The sequence below is a fragment of the Mytilus galloprovincialis genome, chromosome 7 (genome assembly GCF_965363235.1).
Source record: "Mytilus galloprovincialis chromosome 7, xbMytGall1.hap1.1, whole genome shotgun sequence".
Lineage (NCBI taxonomy): Eukaryota > Metazoa > Mollusca > Bivalvia > Mytilida > Mytilidae > Mytilus > Mytilus galloprovincialis.
In genome coordinates, this window is record NC_134844.1 from 72,303,761 (window position 1) to 72,321,453 (window position 17,693).

General features: G+C 32.7%; 1 protein-coding gene across 1 annotated transcript; it reads left to right on the top strand.

Annotated features, from left to right (window-relative positions):
- Nucleotides 1-2,078: 2,078 nt before the first annotated feature.
- On the top strand, nucleotides 2,079-17,347 carry LOC143083615 (oxysterols receptor LXR-alpha-like). The gene is made up of 7 exons (XM_076259890.1): nucleotides 2,079-2,210; nucleotides 6,946-7,458; nucleotides 10,547-10,703; nucleotides 11,909-12,138; nucleotides 12,412-12,640; nucleotides 15,775-16,005; nucleotides 17,067-17,347. The coding sequence occupies exons 2-7, from the start codon at nucleotides 6,967-6,969 to the stop codon at nucleotides 17,318-17,320; spliced, it is 1,593 nt and encodes a 530-aa protein (XP_076116005.1). The 5' UTR covers nucleotides 2,079-2,210; nucleotides 6,946-6,966; the 3' UTR covers nucleotides 17,321-17,347.
- The last annotated feature ends 346 nt before the right edge of the window (nucleotides 17,348-17,693 follow it).

Genomic DNA, 17,693 nt, shown 5'->3' on the forward strand with positions numbered 1-17,693 from the left:
TTTTCTATGAGAAGGAAAGCAAATTTTTTTTTCCTATAATGTGGAACAGAAAGACATTTTATTTTTCTCAAAACCATAAAATTTACATCATGTACATAAAATTTCATTTTAATTTTTTAATTGATGTAAAATGTAAAGTGCATGGCTCTGTCTGTATCCTGGCATTGGCTGTTGTCTCTGTTGTTTTTTTTAGCCCACTTTCTACATTAGGATATTCTCTGAGTCCGTCATACAGGTACCACAGTCCTTGAATTTTAATACTGCAATTGAAGTGGCTCCATTGCCATATGTAATGGCAAAGAGTGAGTAGCTCCAAATTATAAACATCCACTGTTTCCAACTATGATAATTGACATTCCATTGAAAAAAGAGGTATAAAGAATGATACAGAATGAAACAAAGGAAAATACTACCGGTATACAAGTCTGTGTCATACACAATCAGGGCTACTTTAAAAGACTGTTTTAATATGATACCACTAGAACACACCCGTGATATCGCGGGTCCGTGACTGAATTAAAGTATATTACTATGCGCAAGCATTATTTTAGTATTAGTATTGTCATCTGATAAAGTCATGCCGATTATAAGATACACAGTTTTCTCTGCTTTCAAATCTTTCTGTTTGAACCCGTCGAACTGGAACTTATCAATCATTGGTAATATTAATTATTTGGAAAACAAATGGTCCTGGAATGGAGTATTTTTTAATCAACAGCATTGTCCTATATTAGTTATAAATAAAGTTGAATTCTTTGATTCGCTGTTTTACGTCATGCCCGCTAACAAATTTAAAACTGTACCTATACGCCTTATTTTTAGTCCAGATTTTTAGTATTCGTATTGTTATCTTAGAAAGTCTTACTGATTAAAATACTACAATAGGTAACAATTCGACAATTTAGTAGTGTCAACCCTGTCATATTAATCCTGAATACACCGTTTGTTGGTGCGCCTATCAGATGCGGAACGTACAGATAAGGTAATAGGTAACAGGTGAATATACTATTGGTATCGGTATCGGACTCGACCCGGAACTTCTTAATTATTGGCAATATTAATTACGTGGAAAACAAAAGGGCCTGGAGTGGTGTAATTTTTAATCTACACCTTAGTACAATATTAGTTATATATAAAGTTGAATTCTTTGATTCGTCGTTTTTACGTGATGACGGCTGACAAATTGGACCTCGTAATTTTAGTATTATAGATATCTATCCGTGTTATAAAATGACCATATCATGTTTATGATAGTTGCAGTTTTAAGTATGTGTTAATGTAGTAGCATACATGCGGGAGATTTGGAATGCTTTTAAATATTTCTGGATCAAACACTATTACGGGAAAATACAAAAAGTAATAAGGTATAAATATAAATCTTAGCTTAATCTGTAGACTGGACAGATGTGTATAATCTTCTGTTCCACTGTCTCAACTGTTGTTATTTTCACTATTCTCAAATTCAGCAGTGCAAATTTTTTTTTCAAGCAGATGACAGCATAATTTTTTTTTCAGCTACAGTGCAAAACATAATTTTTTTTTCGTTCAGCTAAGCCATCAAAATATTTTTTTCAAAAAAATCCCAGCCCCCCCCCCCCCCTCCCCAGATAAGAAAATGGTTGTTGCCTAATGCATTTTATATCGTATCTAACAGGGAAAAAATCGATTTCTGATAAGAACTTTTATGTTTCATCTGAATTTCTCCACCTTTTAAATTAGTATATATAAATATATATACTATAGATATATACTATATCATTTATCATGAGGCTTATTTCGAGTTGTATGTTCCAGCTTGACCACGACTACCACTTGTTACATGTATAATAAGTGTCCCTATCTCATACCTATGACCACGATTTGTGCTCGAAATACTTGCCGCGTGACGTTAGGTACTAGCAGGTACTCCATGAATGTACATATCGTACGTTTTGAATTGTATTGTACTATTTAAACGAATTAAGTCGGTCAATGAATGAAGTTCATTAAATAGTACGTACAAGGCGTTGATTATATTATTCATTTATTATTTTTTCTGTTGTTAATCTTAAAATACAATATGAAATCATATAATCGACGTCATAACATGCGCCGTTGGACATTTAATCTACCTGTATGTGTATTATGATAAGCGCCCATGGCTGAATTGCTCTATCGATAGGAGTATATCAGTTTGTCCTTATTAAGCAACTATAACTTGGTTAAATAAGGTCAGTAAACAAATTATTTACTATTATGTGGCATTTATTTCCTTGAGCCAGAGACATATATGTGTATATATGTCTCTGCTTGAGCTAATTCAGGGCGTCAAGTTAAAGTTAATTTATCAGTTATAATTATGATTTTAATTGACTCTGTCCACTTGAAACATCGACCTAGTTTATGACATGGTAATACTGTATGATCGATGCAGTCACATTACGAAATGTAATATTTATGTATATGTTTATATATGTTTTACCTTATTATCAAATTTGTTGGCGATTTATAAATATATTATGAGTGTAAAATTTATATCAAGAATCTGCAGTATTGGGCACTTGTGTACATGTACATGTATCATAATGGAATATACAAAAAAAAAAGGTTTTACAGTACATATTGATGTTAATAGACATATTTATCTTTAGTGATCTATATATTATGTCATAATGAGTCAAAAATTTATCAAGAATCTTAAAGATTTTGCAGTTTTGGAGCTGCCTTTGTACATGTACATGTATCATAATGAACTCTTTGAAAAAAGGTTTTACATATAAATGGATGTTAAAAGTAATATTGATCTTTAGTGGTCTATATATTACATGTATGAGTCTAAAATCTATATCAAGAACCAATCTTTAAGATTTTGCAGTATTAGGCCACGGTACTTCCGTTTTACATGTACATGTATCATAAGGAAGTATTAAAAAAAAGATTTTAATTACATGTTGATATTGAAAGACTTATTGATCTTTAGTGATATATACATGTATATTATATCATAATGAGTATAAAATTTATCAAAGATCTTTAAGATTTTGCAATACATGAACCTGCATTCAAGTTGTACATGTACATTTATCAGATATAATGAACTATTTAAAAAAGGTTTTACATATAATAATTGATGTTAATCGTAACATTGATCTTCAGTGATTTATATATTACGTGACTGTATGAGTCTAAAATTTATATCAAGAATCAATTTTTAAGATTTTGCAGTATTGGGTGCTTCCGTTTTACATTTTTACGTACATGTATCATAAGCAGGCGCGGATCCAGAGGGGGGGGGAGTTCCGGGGGTTGGAACCCCCCTTTTTTTGGACGATCAATGCATTTGAATGGGGACATGTAATTGGAACCCCCCCTTTGTCCTGGGTTAGGACCCCCCCTTTTTAAAATGGCTGGATCCGCCCCTGATAAGAAACAGATTTACATATTGATATTAATAGAAATATTGATCTGTTCGTAACATAGCGACTCTGCAACGTATACTATTCTAGTAAATGATCAAGTTCCATTATTTTGTTGAATTGTTAAATATATCATCGACGTTTATGCAACTTATTAAAGGGCAGTTGTACCAAAAATCATACGAATGTAAAGATAATGTCTATATATCTATATATATCTTTATGTTATCGTGACTGATAATCACAAGAAAGCCCTTGAAATAATATGCCGAAGACAAACCTTGTGGTATTTTTGTAAAAGAAAACAGTAAGTTGCGGATCCAGAACTTTTCATAAGGGGCACCCGCTGACTGAACTTATTAAGGGAGCAGGGTTGGGCTTCAGTCATGCTTCAGTGATTTCCTATACAATCAACCAAATTTTTCCCACAAAAAGGGGGGGGTACAGAGCTCTCACTGGATCCGCAAATGGAAGTATTGTTGCTTATAGATATGTCATGTACTATAGTAGAAATATCTCACTCCTGAATACATACATGTATAATGCATCGATATTTGCTGCATGCATTTCTGCTAATAACGCAATATTCAGGAGTAATCGCAAAAACTGGTATGCAATATTCAGGAGTAAGAGCAAAAACTGGTATGCTTGGAGTCAGACTAATGTGTTATGGGTAGGGTGACGTGTTGTCCTGCGAACTGTTGCTTTGTGAACTAGCATGTTGAAAATCCGGCTCAGAGTGTCGGTCCAGTACATACATGTATTAGGATTCATAACATAAACGGTACCAGTTGTTCTGCATGCACCTGATGTGCATTTCGACAATAAATGTCTCTTCAGTGATGCTCGAGTCCAAAATATTTGAAAATGCTATTCATATTCAATTCATATTACATTCAAATAATTTAGTCCTTAATAATTGTTTAATTTGCCACTGGACATTAACCAGTATCCACCCATCCAACTCTGCTGTCAAATGATTTACGAATCTAAGATAACAAGATAATCAGTTCGCCTACATGTTGGCAATCATACTAATCATACAGGTTTAAACTAGTTTCTTACATGTTGGCAATCATACTAATTATGCAGGTTTAAACTAGTTTCCTACATGTTGGCAATCATTCTAATCATGCAGGTTTAAACTAGTTTCTTACATGTTGGCAATCATACTTATCATGCAGGTTTAAACTAGTTTCCTACATGATGGCAAACATACTTATCATGCAGGTTTAAACTAGTTTCCTCCATGATGGCAATCATACTTATCATGCAGGTTTAAATTAGTTTCTTGCATGTTGGCAATCATACTTATCATGCAGGTTTAAATTAGTTTCCTGCATGTTGACAATCATACTTATCATGCAGGTTTAAACTAGTTTCCTACATGTTGGCAATCATACTTATCATGCAGGTTTAAACTAGTTTCCTACATGTTGGCAATCATACTTATCATGCAGGTTTAAACTAGTTTCCTGCATGTTGGCAATCATACTTATCATGCAGGTTTAAATTAGTTTCCTGCATGTTGGCAATCATACTTATCATGCAGGTTTAAATTAGTTTCCTGCATGTTGGCAATCATACTTATCATGCAGGTTTAAACTAGTTTCCTACATGTTGGCAATCATACTTATCATGCAGGTTTAAACTAGTTTCCTACATGATGGCAATCATACTTATCATGCAGGTTTAAACTAGTTTCCTACATGTTGGCAATCATACTAATCATGCAGGTTTAAACTAGTTTCCTACATGTTGGCAATCATTCTAATCATGCAGGTTTAAACTAGTTTCCTACATGTTGGCAATCATTCTAACATGTTGGCAATCATTCTAATCATGCAGGTTTAAACTAGTTTCCTTCATGTTGGCAATCATTCTAATCATTCAAGTTTAAACTAGTTTCCTACATGTTGGCAATCATTCTCATCATGCAGGTTCAAACTAGTTTCCTGTGTGCAGACTATGTAGGTGTGGTTATTTATATTCATTTTTATTTTTTTAATTACTGCAAATATTATTAAATATTTTCAACAGCAAAGCAAACGTCTGAATTTTTGTTATGTCAATGAACTGTTTGAACAAACTGCGAATTTTAAATTATCGACGTAGAATATTCAACAAAACCTGTAACTGATTTTAATTAAGCATATTTTAACAAACATAACGGTCAGATTTCTATTAAAACTACCGCAAGGTTTATCTTATACGAAGTTTAGAGACGTTTTTTTTTAAAATTCGAACTGAACTGTTACACCAATTTTGTAGATCTATGCAAACATTTTTACTTTACAAAATCAAACACATTCACGAAAAGAAAACCAGTGATATTTCTGAAACATTTAGTATCATAAAGTCAGTGGTGGATCCAGAAATCTTGATAAAGGGGGGATAACTGACCTAAGAAAAAAAGGGGGCTCTCTCCAGTCGTGCTTTAGAGATTCCCTATACAATCAATCAAAAGGTCCCCCTGGATCCGCCTATGATAGTATAACATACAAAAAGTACATGTAAATTTGCGACTTGTAGATAGTCCAAATGATTATGACGTCATTGTCCAAATAATTATGACGTCTGAAAAAGGGTATGTTATTATTCTGCTGATGCCTTCCTACTTTGCCGGAAAATTTCACAGCAAAAAGAAAAATAGACTTTAAACACAATTATTTGGACTAAATGTACCCTGTAAAGTGAGAGAGATCCATGTGTACGACTTGTGTCTTCTTTGGAAGCTAATACATTGTCAGCGACTATATGAAGAGCTACAAGAAAGAGCAAATGTACTTGTGTGTTATCTCAAAGTTTTCAAATCTTTTAATTTCATTTAATCTTATGTTACACTAAAAGCTTTGATATAAATAGTTAGTTTTAATATATAAAAAAAAGGATTTTGATATAAATAGTTAGTTTTAATAAAAAAAAAAAAAGGCTTTTAATATAAATAGTTAGTTTTAATAAAAAAAAAAAGCTTTTGATATACATAGTTAGTTTTAATAAAAAAAAAAGAAGCTTTTGATATAAATAGTTAGTTTTAGTAAAAAAAAAATTATTAAAAAATGTATACTTGGGTGACATTAAATAATTCTAGAATTTTCAATTCCATATTTCGAAAGAGCACTGATTAACTAAGGAAAAAATAACCATAAATAATGATAGGTTTATGTAGAACTCCTTTTCTATGTATTATGTTAAAAAAAGTAAAAAAAGCTGAGGCAGACTCTGGCGTATACCTTCTATCTAGAATCACCTTACAATTTGGGTAAATGACCTTTTATGAGCTACTGACGTCTAATATGAAAAGAAAAATGGGTCGAGAAAAGAAAAAAAAAAACATCAAGTCGGTACTTATATGACCAGGTAACATGTGGAACTTATTGTATAGAGATGAAACAAATTACATAGAAATCATCTGTGAAAAAAAGATTCATATTTCCTATTATATTAGTTCCACTGGAACATTTTTCACAGGAGCAAATTTCGGCTTACACATATTCTATGCTCTTCGAAAATTTATTTTTCGATCACAGAAATGAAATATATTTTTCAGATTGAGTGTACAGATACTATAATGGATAGTTGGAATATGGATTTCTTGAATTCAACATTGTTAACTCCCGACCTACCATCGGATACTGACTTATTCTTTGGTATTGGTGACTTTCCGCTATCTGACAGTCCACCAAATCACTTATCATTTGATTCAATATGTATGTCAGCGCTAGACAAAGAGCTATCTTGTAGTCCTTCTACAGATAGTGGAAAAGGGGATTCAGAAGATTCGGAATCGATTATACAAAGAGGAGAACCGGAAAATTTAGAATCGATTATACAAAGAGAAGAATCGGACGATTCGGAATCAATTATACATAGAGGGGAAGTGGAAATTTCGGAACCGATAAATAAAGGAGAATCGAAAGATTCGAAATTAGAACAGCAACCACCTAAGAAAAAACATAGGAAAAACCAACCGCCTGATGCCGAACATCTTCCACCGTGTAGAGTTTGTGGAGAAAAGGCTTCAGGACTTCATTATGGTGCAAATACATGTGAGCCATGTAAGGTAAGTAGATGCAGGAACATTAACTCAATTGTAATATAAAGTGTATCATATGTGCATGGTCTCGTGCAACTATATGACATTGCAACATCTAGCACCTTTTACTTAAAACGTAAGGAAATGAGATAAAATCGGTCTCTTTGTAACACAAACTGAGTTTTTATGCTCCACTTAGGGGCATTATGTTTTTCGGTCTTTGCGTCCGTCCGTCTGTCTGCCCGATCGTCTATCTATTCTCCGTCTGTCCCGCTTCAGGTTAAAGATTCTGGTTAAAGTTTTTGGAGTTAACGACCCCAATTTCATAGTCCGCTGAACAGAGAAAATAATGGAGCGAGTGGGGCATCCGTGTATTAATGTACCATTATTATATTTGAATAAGTTGGTGATAAACTGGGAATAAAGATAAACAAGAGGCTGTCACAACGACAGCAAACCGGATTTATTAATATTTATTTGTGTCCTGGCAATATCACAAGAACCATTACTGATGAATGGTGAAAGTGAAAATCGTCAATATCAAATTTGACCTCCATTTTGTCATCAGTATCAACATCTTAAAATTTGAAAAGCTTAGATTGAATGGTTTATGAGTAAATGCAACAACGTGAATGGAAACGCCATTTCACAATCTTTCAAGAACCATAACTCCTGAACAGTAAAAGTCAAAATCGTCATTATTGAACTTGACTTCTAATTTGCCATCAGTAACAACATATAAAAATTTCAAAAGCTTTGGTTGAATGGTTCATGAGAAAATGCACTGACACGACTGGAAACACCATTTTTCAATCTTTCAAGAACCATAACTCCTGAACGGTAAAAGTCAAAATCGCCATTATTGAACTTGACCTCCATTTTGTCATCAGTAACAACATATTAAAATTTGGGAAGCTTAGGTAGAACAGTTCATGCGTAAATGCACGGACACGACTGGAAACTCCATTTTTCAATTTTTCTAGAACCATTACTCCTGAACGGTAAAAGTCAAAATTATTGAACTTGACCTTCATTTAGTTGTCAGTAACAACATATTAAAATTTTAAAAGCTTTGGTTGAACGGTTCATGAGGTAATGCACGGACAACATTTTATTACCAACCGACCGCCGTACATCCCCAAATCAATAACCGACTTTTTTGTCACAAAAATCCGGTTAAAAATTCTGATGCAATTAGTTTCATTACCTACAATTGCAATGAAATGCACTAAGATTACGCACTGATAAAAACCAAATTCATTTATCAACTCTTACTGATCTATCTGTTATCTATACTTTGACGTATGTATATACGTATAGGTTGCATTTCTGTAAACTTCGACAATGCAATTTCCCATAGGAACTCCTTTTACAACTTAAACTGTACCACTTTACTATGATATTTTGAATAAAATGATATCCTAGAATGGAATGTTACGGAAGCGTATTAGCGACACACATTTTTTTTTCTTCCTATATATGCGTTACAACGCAAACCTTTTGCGTTTTAACGCACACATGCGATATAACGCAAACCTTTGCGTTTAACGCAAACATTTGCATTATAACGCAAATATCTTGATTTTAATTATTCATTAAGTTTTGTATATATGTCCGTCTGTCATTCATTTCGGATGTGATTTACGAGTAGATAAAAAAAGAAACATACATATAAGGCCAAATTATTATAATAAATATGCATAGGAATAATGGAATACTTGAAGTGCAATTATACATAAATTAAGACTGATTTGTGCATCAGAAAAGTATATAATTTAACAAGAAAATAGATATACATGTAGTTTAGTATATGGTCATATTTAAATTGAAAGATAAAAAATAATGTCATACAATTGTGAAACCTCCAAGTCAAATAGACAAAATGATCTTTCTGCTTTAAAATGAATTATTAATAAGGAAACATGTTTTTTTTTGAATCTCAGAATATGATCAAGAATCTTTGATAGAAAGTCATAGAATTTTCATTTCAATATAATGAAGTATTTTTAAGATGCTTGGGTAGCAATTTGAATAGAGAGAACATAATTTTATTAATAAAACATCTTCATTCTATACATTTATTGCCAAAGGGTAGCTTGATTGAATCTAACCTACTTTAACAGTTCTCAAACGAGAGCTTACTTTGGAAGTATATTTATATTCGGTTATAGTTTTATAAGCAGGATTGATTTTATTTCTTATGTATAACCCCAATTTACTCAATTTTCTTTGTAATATATATACTAGTAGTAACATGGATATCGTTTTTGGGGGCCTTTATAGTTTGTTGTTCAGTGTGAACCAATGCTCCGTGTTGAAGACCGCACTTTGGCCTATGATGGTTTACTTTTACGAATAGTGACTTTAAAAAGATGGAGAGTTTTCTTATTGGCACTCATACCACATCTTCTTATATTATTCTGCTCATTATTAGTCAATGATATGATATAATTATTCAAGCATTTTACTTTGCAATAACTACAGAGGTGATAAATTTAAATATATACAGCCTCCTCCATTAATAACTACTGTTTCCTTTGAATCTTAAATAAGAAATAAGATCAAACAAATGTTTGCGTTATATCTCAAAGGTTTGCGTTTAACGTTAACATGGGAAGAAAAATAAAAAAAATGTGTGGCGCTAATACTCTTCCGTAGAATGTTCATATATGCACTACCTATTTTTTTCAAAGGTAAAATACAGAGGTTAACGGCATATTTTGAACGGTTATATGACCCGAATACAATTGTAGCCGAATCAATGTCATTTAATCTAATGATTAAAGAAAATAATCTTGGTCTTTTCACACTGACGGTTCACCCCTCCAAAATTTGCTAAAAGTAGTATCTGACGAGAAATGCTGACACACAGACTACCATGGTTTTATAATCATTATAATTATTAATAATCATTAAGTTAACTACAGTTCGAAGATGAACGTTAGAAAATGTTTTTCGAAATTTGGGGTTTCACTTTTACAATACATACAGTAAACATGGCTTACACTATTTATTCTTTGGGACAGTGTGGTTACAATATCATACTTCGAACGAGACATTTATGTAATTTGGGTGAATATTACATGAAAATACAAATAAAACTAATATATTTCAGGGTTTCTTCCGTCGCAGCATAGTCAAGATAGAAAAGAAAAATGAAAAATACGTTTGTGCTAAAGGAGATGGCTCATGTAAACTTGGAACTGGAAAACGAACAATGTGTTCCTATTGTAGATACAAAAAATGCCTGGATGTTGGAATGGCACACGGAGGTAAGCACATAGTGTGTCGTTTTTATGTTGTGCTGTCACATTAATGTTAGGTTAGTGCCTATTGAAACATTAGACCCGTTGCATTTGTTTGCACCTGTCCTAAGTCAGTCAGGAACCTGTTGTTCAGTGGTTGACCTATGTTGATACGATTCATAAGCGTTTCTCAATTCCCATTTCTCTTGTATTACGATATATAGATTAGATCGTTGTTTTTCCTGTTTGAATGGTTTCACACTAGTCATATTTTTGAGACCCTTTATAGCTTTCTGTTTCGTGTGAACCAAGGCTGACGCCGTACTTTGACCTAGTACGGTTAACGTTTTACAAATTATGACTTGGATGGAAGAGTTGTCTCATTGGCACTCATACCACATATTCTTATATCTTTTATATCAAATGTTTATGATTCATTTGAGTGCCTATTCCTTTTGGTTGTTGCTACAAACCCCGAGTCAGGTTATTACGAGTTGTAAAATGTCCGCGTAAAACCAAGCTATGCAGTATGTAGACACGACAGTATGGTGACCTCTTATCTACTTTTATAACAGTGCAAGACATAATGATTGATCATTCATATTTGTTTGTGTATATGAAAAAGAGGAAGGGGTGGTAGGGCATGGATTTTTAATTATTGATTGCGCCTCTCTCAAGTAAAATCAACCTTTTTAGAATGGAATTAAGAGAAAAAATGTTCCCATTACATATTAAGGCAGCAACCATTTGATTTTCTGGGGGGGGGGGGAGGGGGGGGGGCTTTGGTTTTTTTAGAAAAAAAAGTTTGTTTCCAGTTTTTGGAGGAAAAAATAATTTGTTTTTGATTCTGAGAAAAAGAAATTGTTTGTTTCACCCTCAGCTGCCACTATATGTAATGCTAAAATTGAAAGAAGAAAATTGTTTTCGACTTGTCGCGAAAAAAATAGATTGTTTTTCGGCGCAGGCGGAAAAAAAAATTGTCCAGAAAAAAAACCCATAGCCCCCCCAGAAAATCAAATGGTTGCTGCCTAAGGGGAAGAAACCAACATTGGGTTCCTTAAACATTTCTTATTCCTGAATATTATTGAAAAATGTTTTCTTGATCAAAGTCCCCCAAAAATGTTTGATCCGAATAAAAATCTCACACACCAACCAACATCTTAGATGTCTGTCAGACGTTTATAGCCACATAGTCTTCTTTTTACACTATTTATACTATCGTCTAATTTCAGCTATTAAAATTGGAAGGTATACTCACGAAAAGAGAACAAAAGATATAACAGAGGTCAGAAAGTTAAAACTAAAAGAAAACCAGACAGTTGATACGACATCCATTGATGTAACGGAACAGGAAGTCGATGAATTAGTGGCGCGTTTAATTGTAATCCAGGAAGGATTCTGTGCCGATTTTAGAAAAAGTTTTGAACCAGGTGGTCTTCTTGAAAAGCATACTTTTGTTTATGTAAGTTTAGTTAAACAGGACTTTGATATATATTTAGAGCTTAATAAATACTGAAAGGAGAGAAGCACATTTTTTTTACTTTTTCACTCCGAGTGTTAAATAAAAAAAAATTGTGAAAACCTACTGGCATATTTGAATATATATTTTTTTGTAGTAAGACCCGTAACGGCCAGTACAGGTTAGGGGAACTGCAATAAACTCAGTCTAATTCTTTAAACGCTGTATATCAATTTTTCAGTGGTCAAAAACAGTTTGTTTTTATCTATTTTTCAGGAAAGATTCAAAGAAAAGATGGAAACGTTTGGTAATCTTTCTCCAGTCCCATGGAGTACTTACAATGAATTCTTATCTGCAACTGGATTGGAACTTGACGATAGAAAACGTCGTATGAACTTAATAGCAGCCCGAATGGAACAAGCTGTTCGGAACATGGTTACATTTGCAAGAAATATACCTGGGTTTTCGGATCTCCAGACGCCAGATCAACTAGATTTACTTAAAGGTAACAATGGGATATCTATATAGGCTTGAATGGAGAGTTTCTCTCATTGGCGCTCATACCACATCTTCTTGATCCTTCTTATAAAAAAATGCGGTTTTTATCCAACGCAAGCAAAGGTTTGAAGTAGTTTTCAATTTAGACTTGTTTATATTTATTTTTTTCGTTTGGGCTTGTATCATATTTTCCCTCCGGTTTATATGATCCGTTTATCCTATATTGACTCTTAAAATTCAAGAGTCTATCTTAAATTGAGGGTAAATTATCTGGCCTTCCAAATATCGTTTCGATCCCTAACATCACTGTTCATTCATTGTCGAAATCCGGATCTGGTGTACAAACAAATTAAATATTGACACCTTATGTTTGTGGCATAATATCTTGGCCACAAGTTTATTGTTTTCTGTTTAGTATTAAATTGATATAAAGATCCATTTTGTTACATCTTGTGATCAATTTTATTTGGCAATCGCCAATGGCAGTCAGCAGGGTTAAAGAACATCAGTTTTTCGACCTGTTAGTGAAATGTGTTTTGTTTAAATATTTTTTTAAACTTTTTTAGTCTTTTGGAATATGTTGTTTGTGCTGTATTTAGACCCTTCAACAACAAAATTTGTTTTGACATGTACACGTATAAAAACTGCGGTTTTTTATCCAACGCAATCATAGGTTTGAATATAGTTTTCAATTTAGACTTGTTTATATTTTTCGTTTGGGCTTGTATCATATTTTCCCTCCGGTTTATATGATCCGTTTATCCTATATTGACTCTTAAAATTCAAGAGTCTATCTTAAATTGAGGGTAAATTATCTGGCCTTCCAAATATCGTTTCGATCCCTAACATCACTGTTCATTCATTGTCGAAATCCGGATCTGGTGTACAAACAAATTAAATATTGACACCTTATGTTTGTGGCATAATATCTTGGCCACAAGTTTATTGTTTTCTGTTTAGTATTAAATTGATATAAAGATCCATTTTGTTACATCTTGTGAACAATTTTATTTGGCAATCGCCAATGGCAGTCAGCAGGGTTAAAGAACATCAGTTTTTCGACCTGTTAGTGAAATGTGTTTTGTTTAAATATTTTTTTAAACTTTTTTAGTCTTTTGGAATATGTTGTTTGTGCTGTATTTAGACCCTTCAACAACAAAATTTGTTTTGACATGTACACGTATAAAAACTGCGGTTTTTTATCCAACGCAATCATAGGTTTGAATATAGTTTTCAATTTAGACTTGTTTATATTTTTCGTTTGGGCTTGTATCATATTTTCCCTCCGGTTTATATGATCCGTTTATCCTATATTGACTCTTAAAATTCAAGAGTCTATCTTAAATTGAGGGTAAATTATCTGGCCTTCCAAATATCGTTTCGATCCCTAACATCACTGTTCATTCATTGTCGAAATCCGGATCTGGTGTACAAACAAATTAAATATTGACACCTTATGTTTGTGGCATAATATCTTGGCCACAAGTTTATTGTTTTCTGTTAAGTATTAAATTGATATAAAGATCCATTTTGTTACATCTTGTGATCAATTTTATTTGGCAATCGCCAATGGCAGTCAGCAGGGTTAAAGAACATCAGTTTTTCGACCTGTTAGTGAAATGTGTTTTGTTTAAATATTTTTTTTAACTTTTTTAGTCTTTTGGAATATGTTGTTTGTGCTGTATTTAGACCCTTCAACAACAAAATTTGTTTTGACATGTACACGTATAAAAACTGCGGTTTTTTATCCAACGCAATCATAGGTTTGAATATAGTTTTCAATTTAGACTTGTTTATATTTTTCGTTTGGGCTTGTATCTTATTTCCCTCCGGTTTATATGGGACAATACCCCTAAAGGACCTTGAGATGAGGAACACAGATTTTTGACTCTCATTAAAAGATTAGTCCGCCATGCATATGAGGGAGCTTTGATTTTAAAAATTGACATAAATAAACAAGGACTGGTGTTTTATAGAGCTGAGGAGATGTGGAAAAAAGTATACATAATAAACCTGATCAAAAACTTACAAAAGACATATTTTTTAATGATTTTTATGGTCAGAATTTTGGAATTATTTCCTGTGGAGAGTGACATTTTTCACCATCTTTCGGGGTTGGACACTTGACGGGAAAACGAATCACACTTGCCACCCCGAAAATCGCACCACACATGTGCAAGTGTATCAGCTTCAAAACGAGCTATCATACATATCCAAGTTTACGATATGGCCTGAGCAACAGAAGAAAACGTTAACATTACCGCCTATGGAGAATCTATTGCGCATATTCCCCCATATGATCCGTTCATCCTGTATTGACACTTAAAATTCATGAGTCTATCTTAAATTGAGGGTAAATTATATGGCCTTCCATATATATAAATATATATATGTTTGCCTTAAAAATACAATTCATTAAAATTTATCAAATAATTAATAAATACCAGAAATAGGTCAGTTCATAAAGGGAATCGATTTTCTTTAGAATATAATATTTTGATAGCTGGTTACTTAAGAATGATCCTTTCTGTTTCTGTTTATGTTTGTTGTATTCTTAGGCTTTCTATCGTTTTAATTCGTCGGATTACGAAGACATTTGAATTGCAATCCAGAGGCGTCAATGGAGAAAATATGTCTTGAAAAAGAGTGTCCTTAGTACACGGATGCGCATGCCTCACTCGCACTATCATTTTCTATGTTCAGTGGACCCTGAAAATGGGATAACAACTCTAATTTGGCATTAAAAATAAGAAAGATCATATAATATGGAAAATGTGTAGTAAGTTTCAAGTAGATAGGACCTCAACTTCATCAAAAACTACCTTGACATAAAACTTTAACCTGAAACGGGACAGACGAATAAACGAATGGACGAACGAACAAACGAATGGACGCACATAGCAGAAAACATAATGCCCATAAATGGGGCACAAAAAAAAACCGACTTAACTTTAAAATGCAGGTATAATAACCGATTGAAGAAATAACATGTAAGTAAATCTTTCGTGTATTCCCCAAGTAAATCTTTTGTATATTTCCTAAGTAAATCTTTACTATATTTCATAAGTAAATCTTTCGTACATTCCCTAAGTAAATCTTTCGTGTATTCCTTAACTAAATCTTTTGAATATTCTATTTCAGCTGGTTACATGGAATACTGCCTTCTTGGAGTGCACACTAGAATTAACACAACTCTCAAAGTATTTGCAGGTCCTCGTGAAGTACCAATATTCGGACAACATTTTTCTCAGATAACACATTTGGAACCAAAAGCCAAAGAACAGATTTTAGATTTTGCCACCAGTCTTCAGAAGTGTCAGTTAACAGCCGAAGAAGTAACAATTGCACGAGCAATTGTCATTACATTTAGTGGTATGGATATTAGAACATTTAATTATGTTAAACAAAACGGATATTATAAAAAGCACCTCGCGGTTAAGGTATGGAACCACTAGTTCAGGCTTGGTTGGAAGGAACATTTAAGAAAGCAGTACATATTTAAAACAAAATAGTTTCTACGCATAGCTGTATCTTTGTCAATAGGTGAAATATTTGGGTAGTTCTGGTACTTGGGATCAATGATTATGCAGCATCATTGTTGAAAGTTTCTTTTGGAATAACAAAGAAGTAAATAAAATTTGAAACTAAGCAAACTTTCAAAGTCAATAAACCATAACAGAGGGAGCGGGGTCAAATTATCTCAATGGAAATGAGATATATGCCAATACTAATACAACTGCATACCAAATACCATTGATCTACCACTAGTGGTTCACCATAAACTATACGTAATCGCAAACTAATACATTGTTGACCTTCGTGAGTAGCGGATTCACTCGAGGACTACCGATTGTTAATAATCTTAATAAGAAATTTTCAACGAAATACTGTAAACCCCAACAATGAAGAACTGTGTAATCCTATTTGTCCTTAAGAAAGTTCGCTACTCAGTTTCAAAATAACAAGCTTTTCATAACACGACTATATATTGATAGGGGATTATTAAAGGAACCAAAGGAGCAAAAAAAATATATAGGTCAATGTGCTTGTTTTCGAGATATTAGCCATTGAAATATTGGCTGGAAAATGTTCTCTCTTGATTTTTCATTGAAAGTTTAAATAAGTGCCCCAAAACTATTAAAACATAACAAGGATTTTATAAGACTTTTACAAATGGCTTATAATTATACATGTAAAAGATTTATAAAAAGAAAAATGGGGGTCAATGGGCAAAATGTTTTAAGGCATGCGCATTCAAATGGATAAAACCAGAGGACTCCGAAAATCTGACAAAAAATCAAAACATGACAAGCGAACATTATTAACAAAGATTATATTTTTTCAAATTCTTAAAAATAAAAAAAAATGTTCACACGGACCCGCTATTTTCTAATAAATAAATGATAACTTTTTAATATTTATTTTTTTAACAGATCGATGTGTCTTACAAGAACCAGAAAAAGTTGACAGAATCCAGATGAATTTAGTCAATTGTTTACGCTGCATTGCTAAAAAGAAGCATAAAAATCCTGATGAAAGAATATGGCAGATATTTGACAAATTTATGATACTACGAAGTTGGTCCAATGAAGGGACTAAGGTTTTTGCCGAAAGGTCAAACTGGGAAGCTGTGAAAAAACGGCCTCTTCTACTAGAAATGATAAAGCCTGAAAACCACCCAGCCTAACATGGATTATTATTTTGTGGAAGATTTTTAGAAAAAAAACCATTTTTGTAATATTGAATAGATATTCGCTTTTTGTACTTTGAATCGGCTATATTCTCAATGAAACAAGCATAATTTATTATATATGCGAAACATTTTATTGATGTATCCATATTGTTCTAAACCATGACATGCGTAGTCTTAGTAGTTTTAAACTTAAGTTATGTTTTCAGATATTTGCAGTTACTTTATTTTAAATTAACAAGTTAATAAATCCATTTTTTTGAATTTCATTGAAAAAATATTGAAAAAGAAAAGTCAATCTTTAGATTTCAAAGAGTCAGGAACATTTTCTAACGGCATACTTTGTCTCCATTTCTTTAATGTTTTTGAC

Excerpts from the sequence above, each read along its gene's own strand:
- LOC143083615 (XM_076259890.1), top strand. The coding sequence starts at position 6,967 with ATGGATAGTTGGAATATGGATTTCTTGAATTCAACATTGTTAACTCCC. Across the intron at positions 7,459-10,546 it reads ATACATGTGAGCCATGTAAG|GGTTTCTTCCGTCGCAGCAT; the intron begins GTAAGTAGATGC and ends AATATATTTCAG. Across the intron at positions 12,641-15,774 it reads TCAACTAGATTTACTTAAAG|CTGGTTACATGGAATACTGC; the intron begins GTAACAATGGGA and ends ATTCTATTTCAG.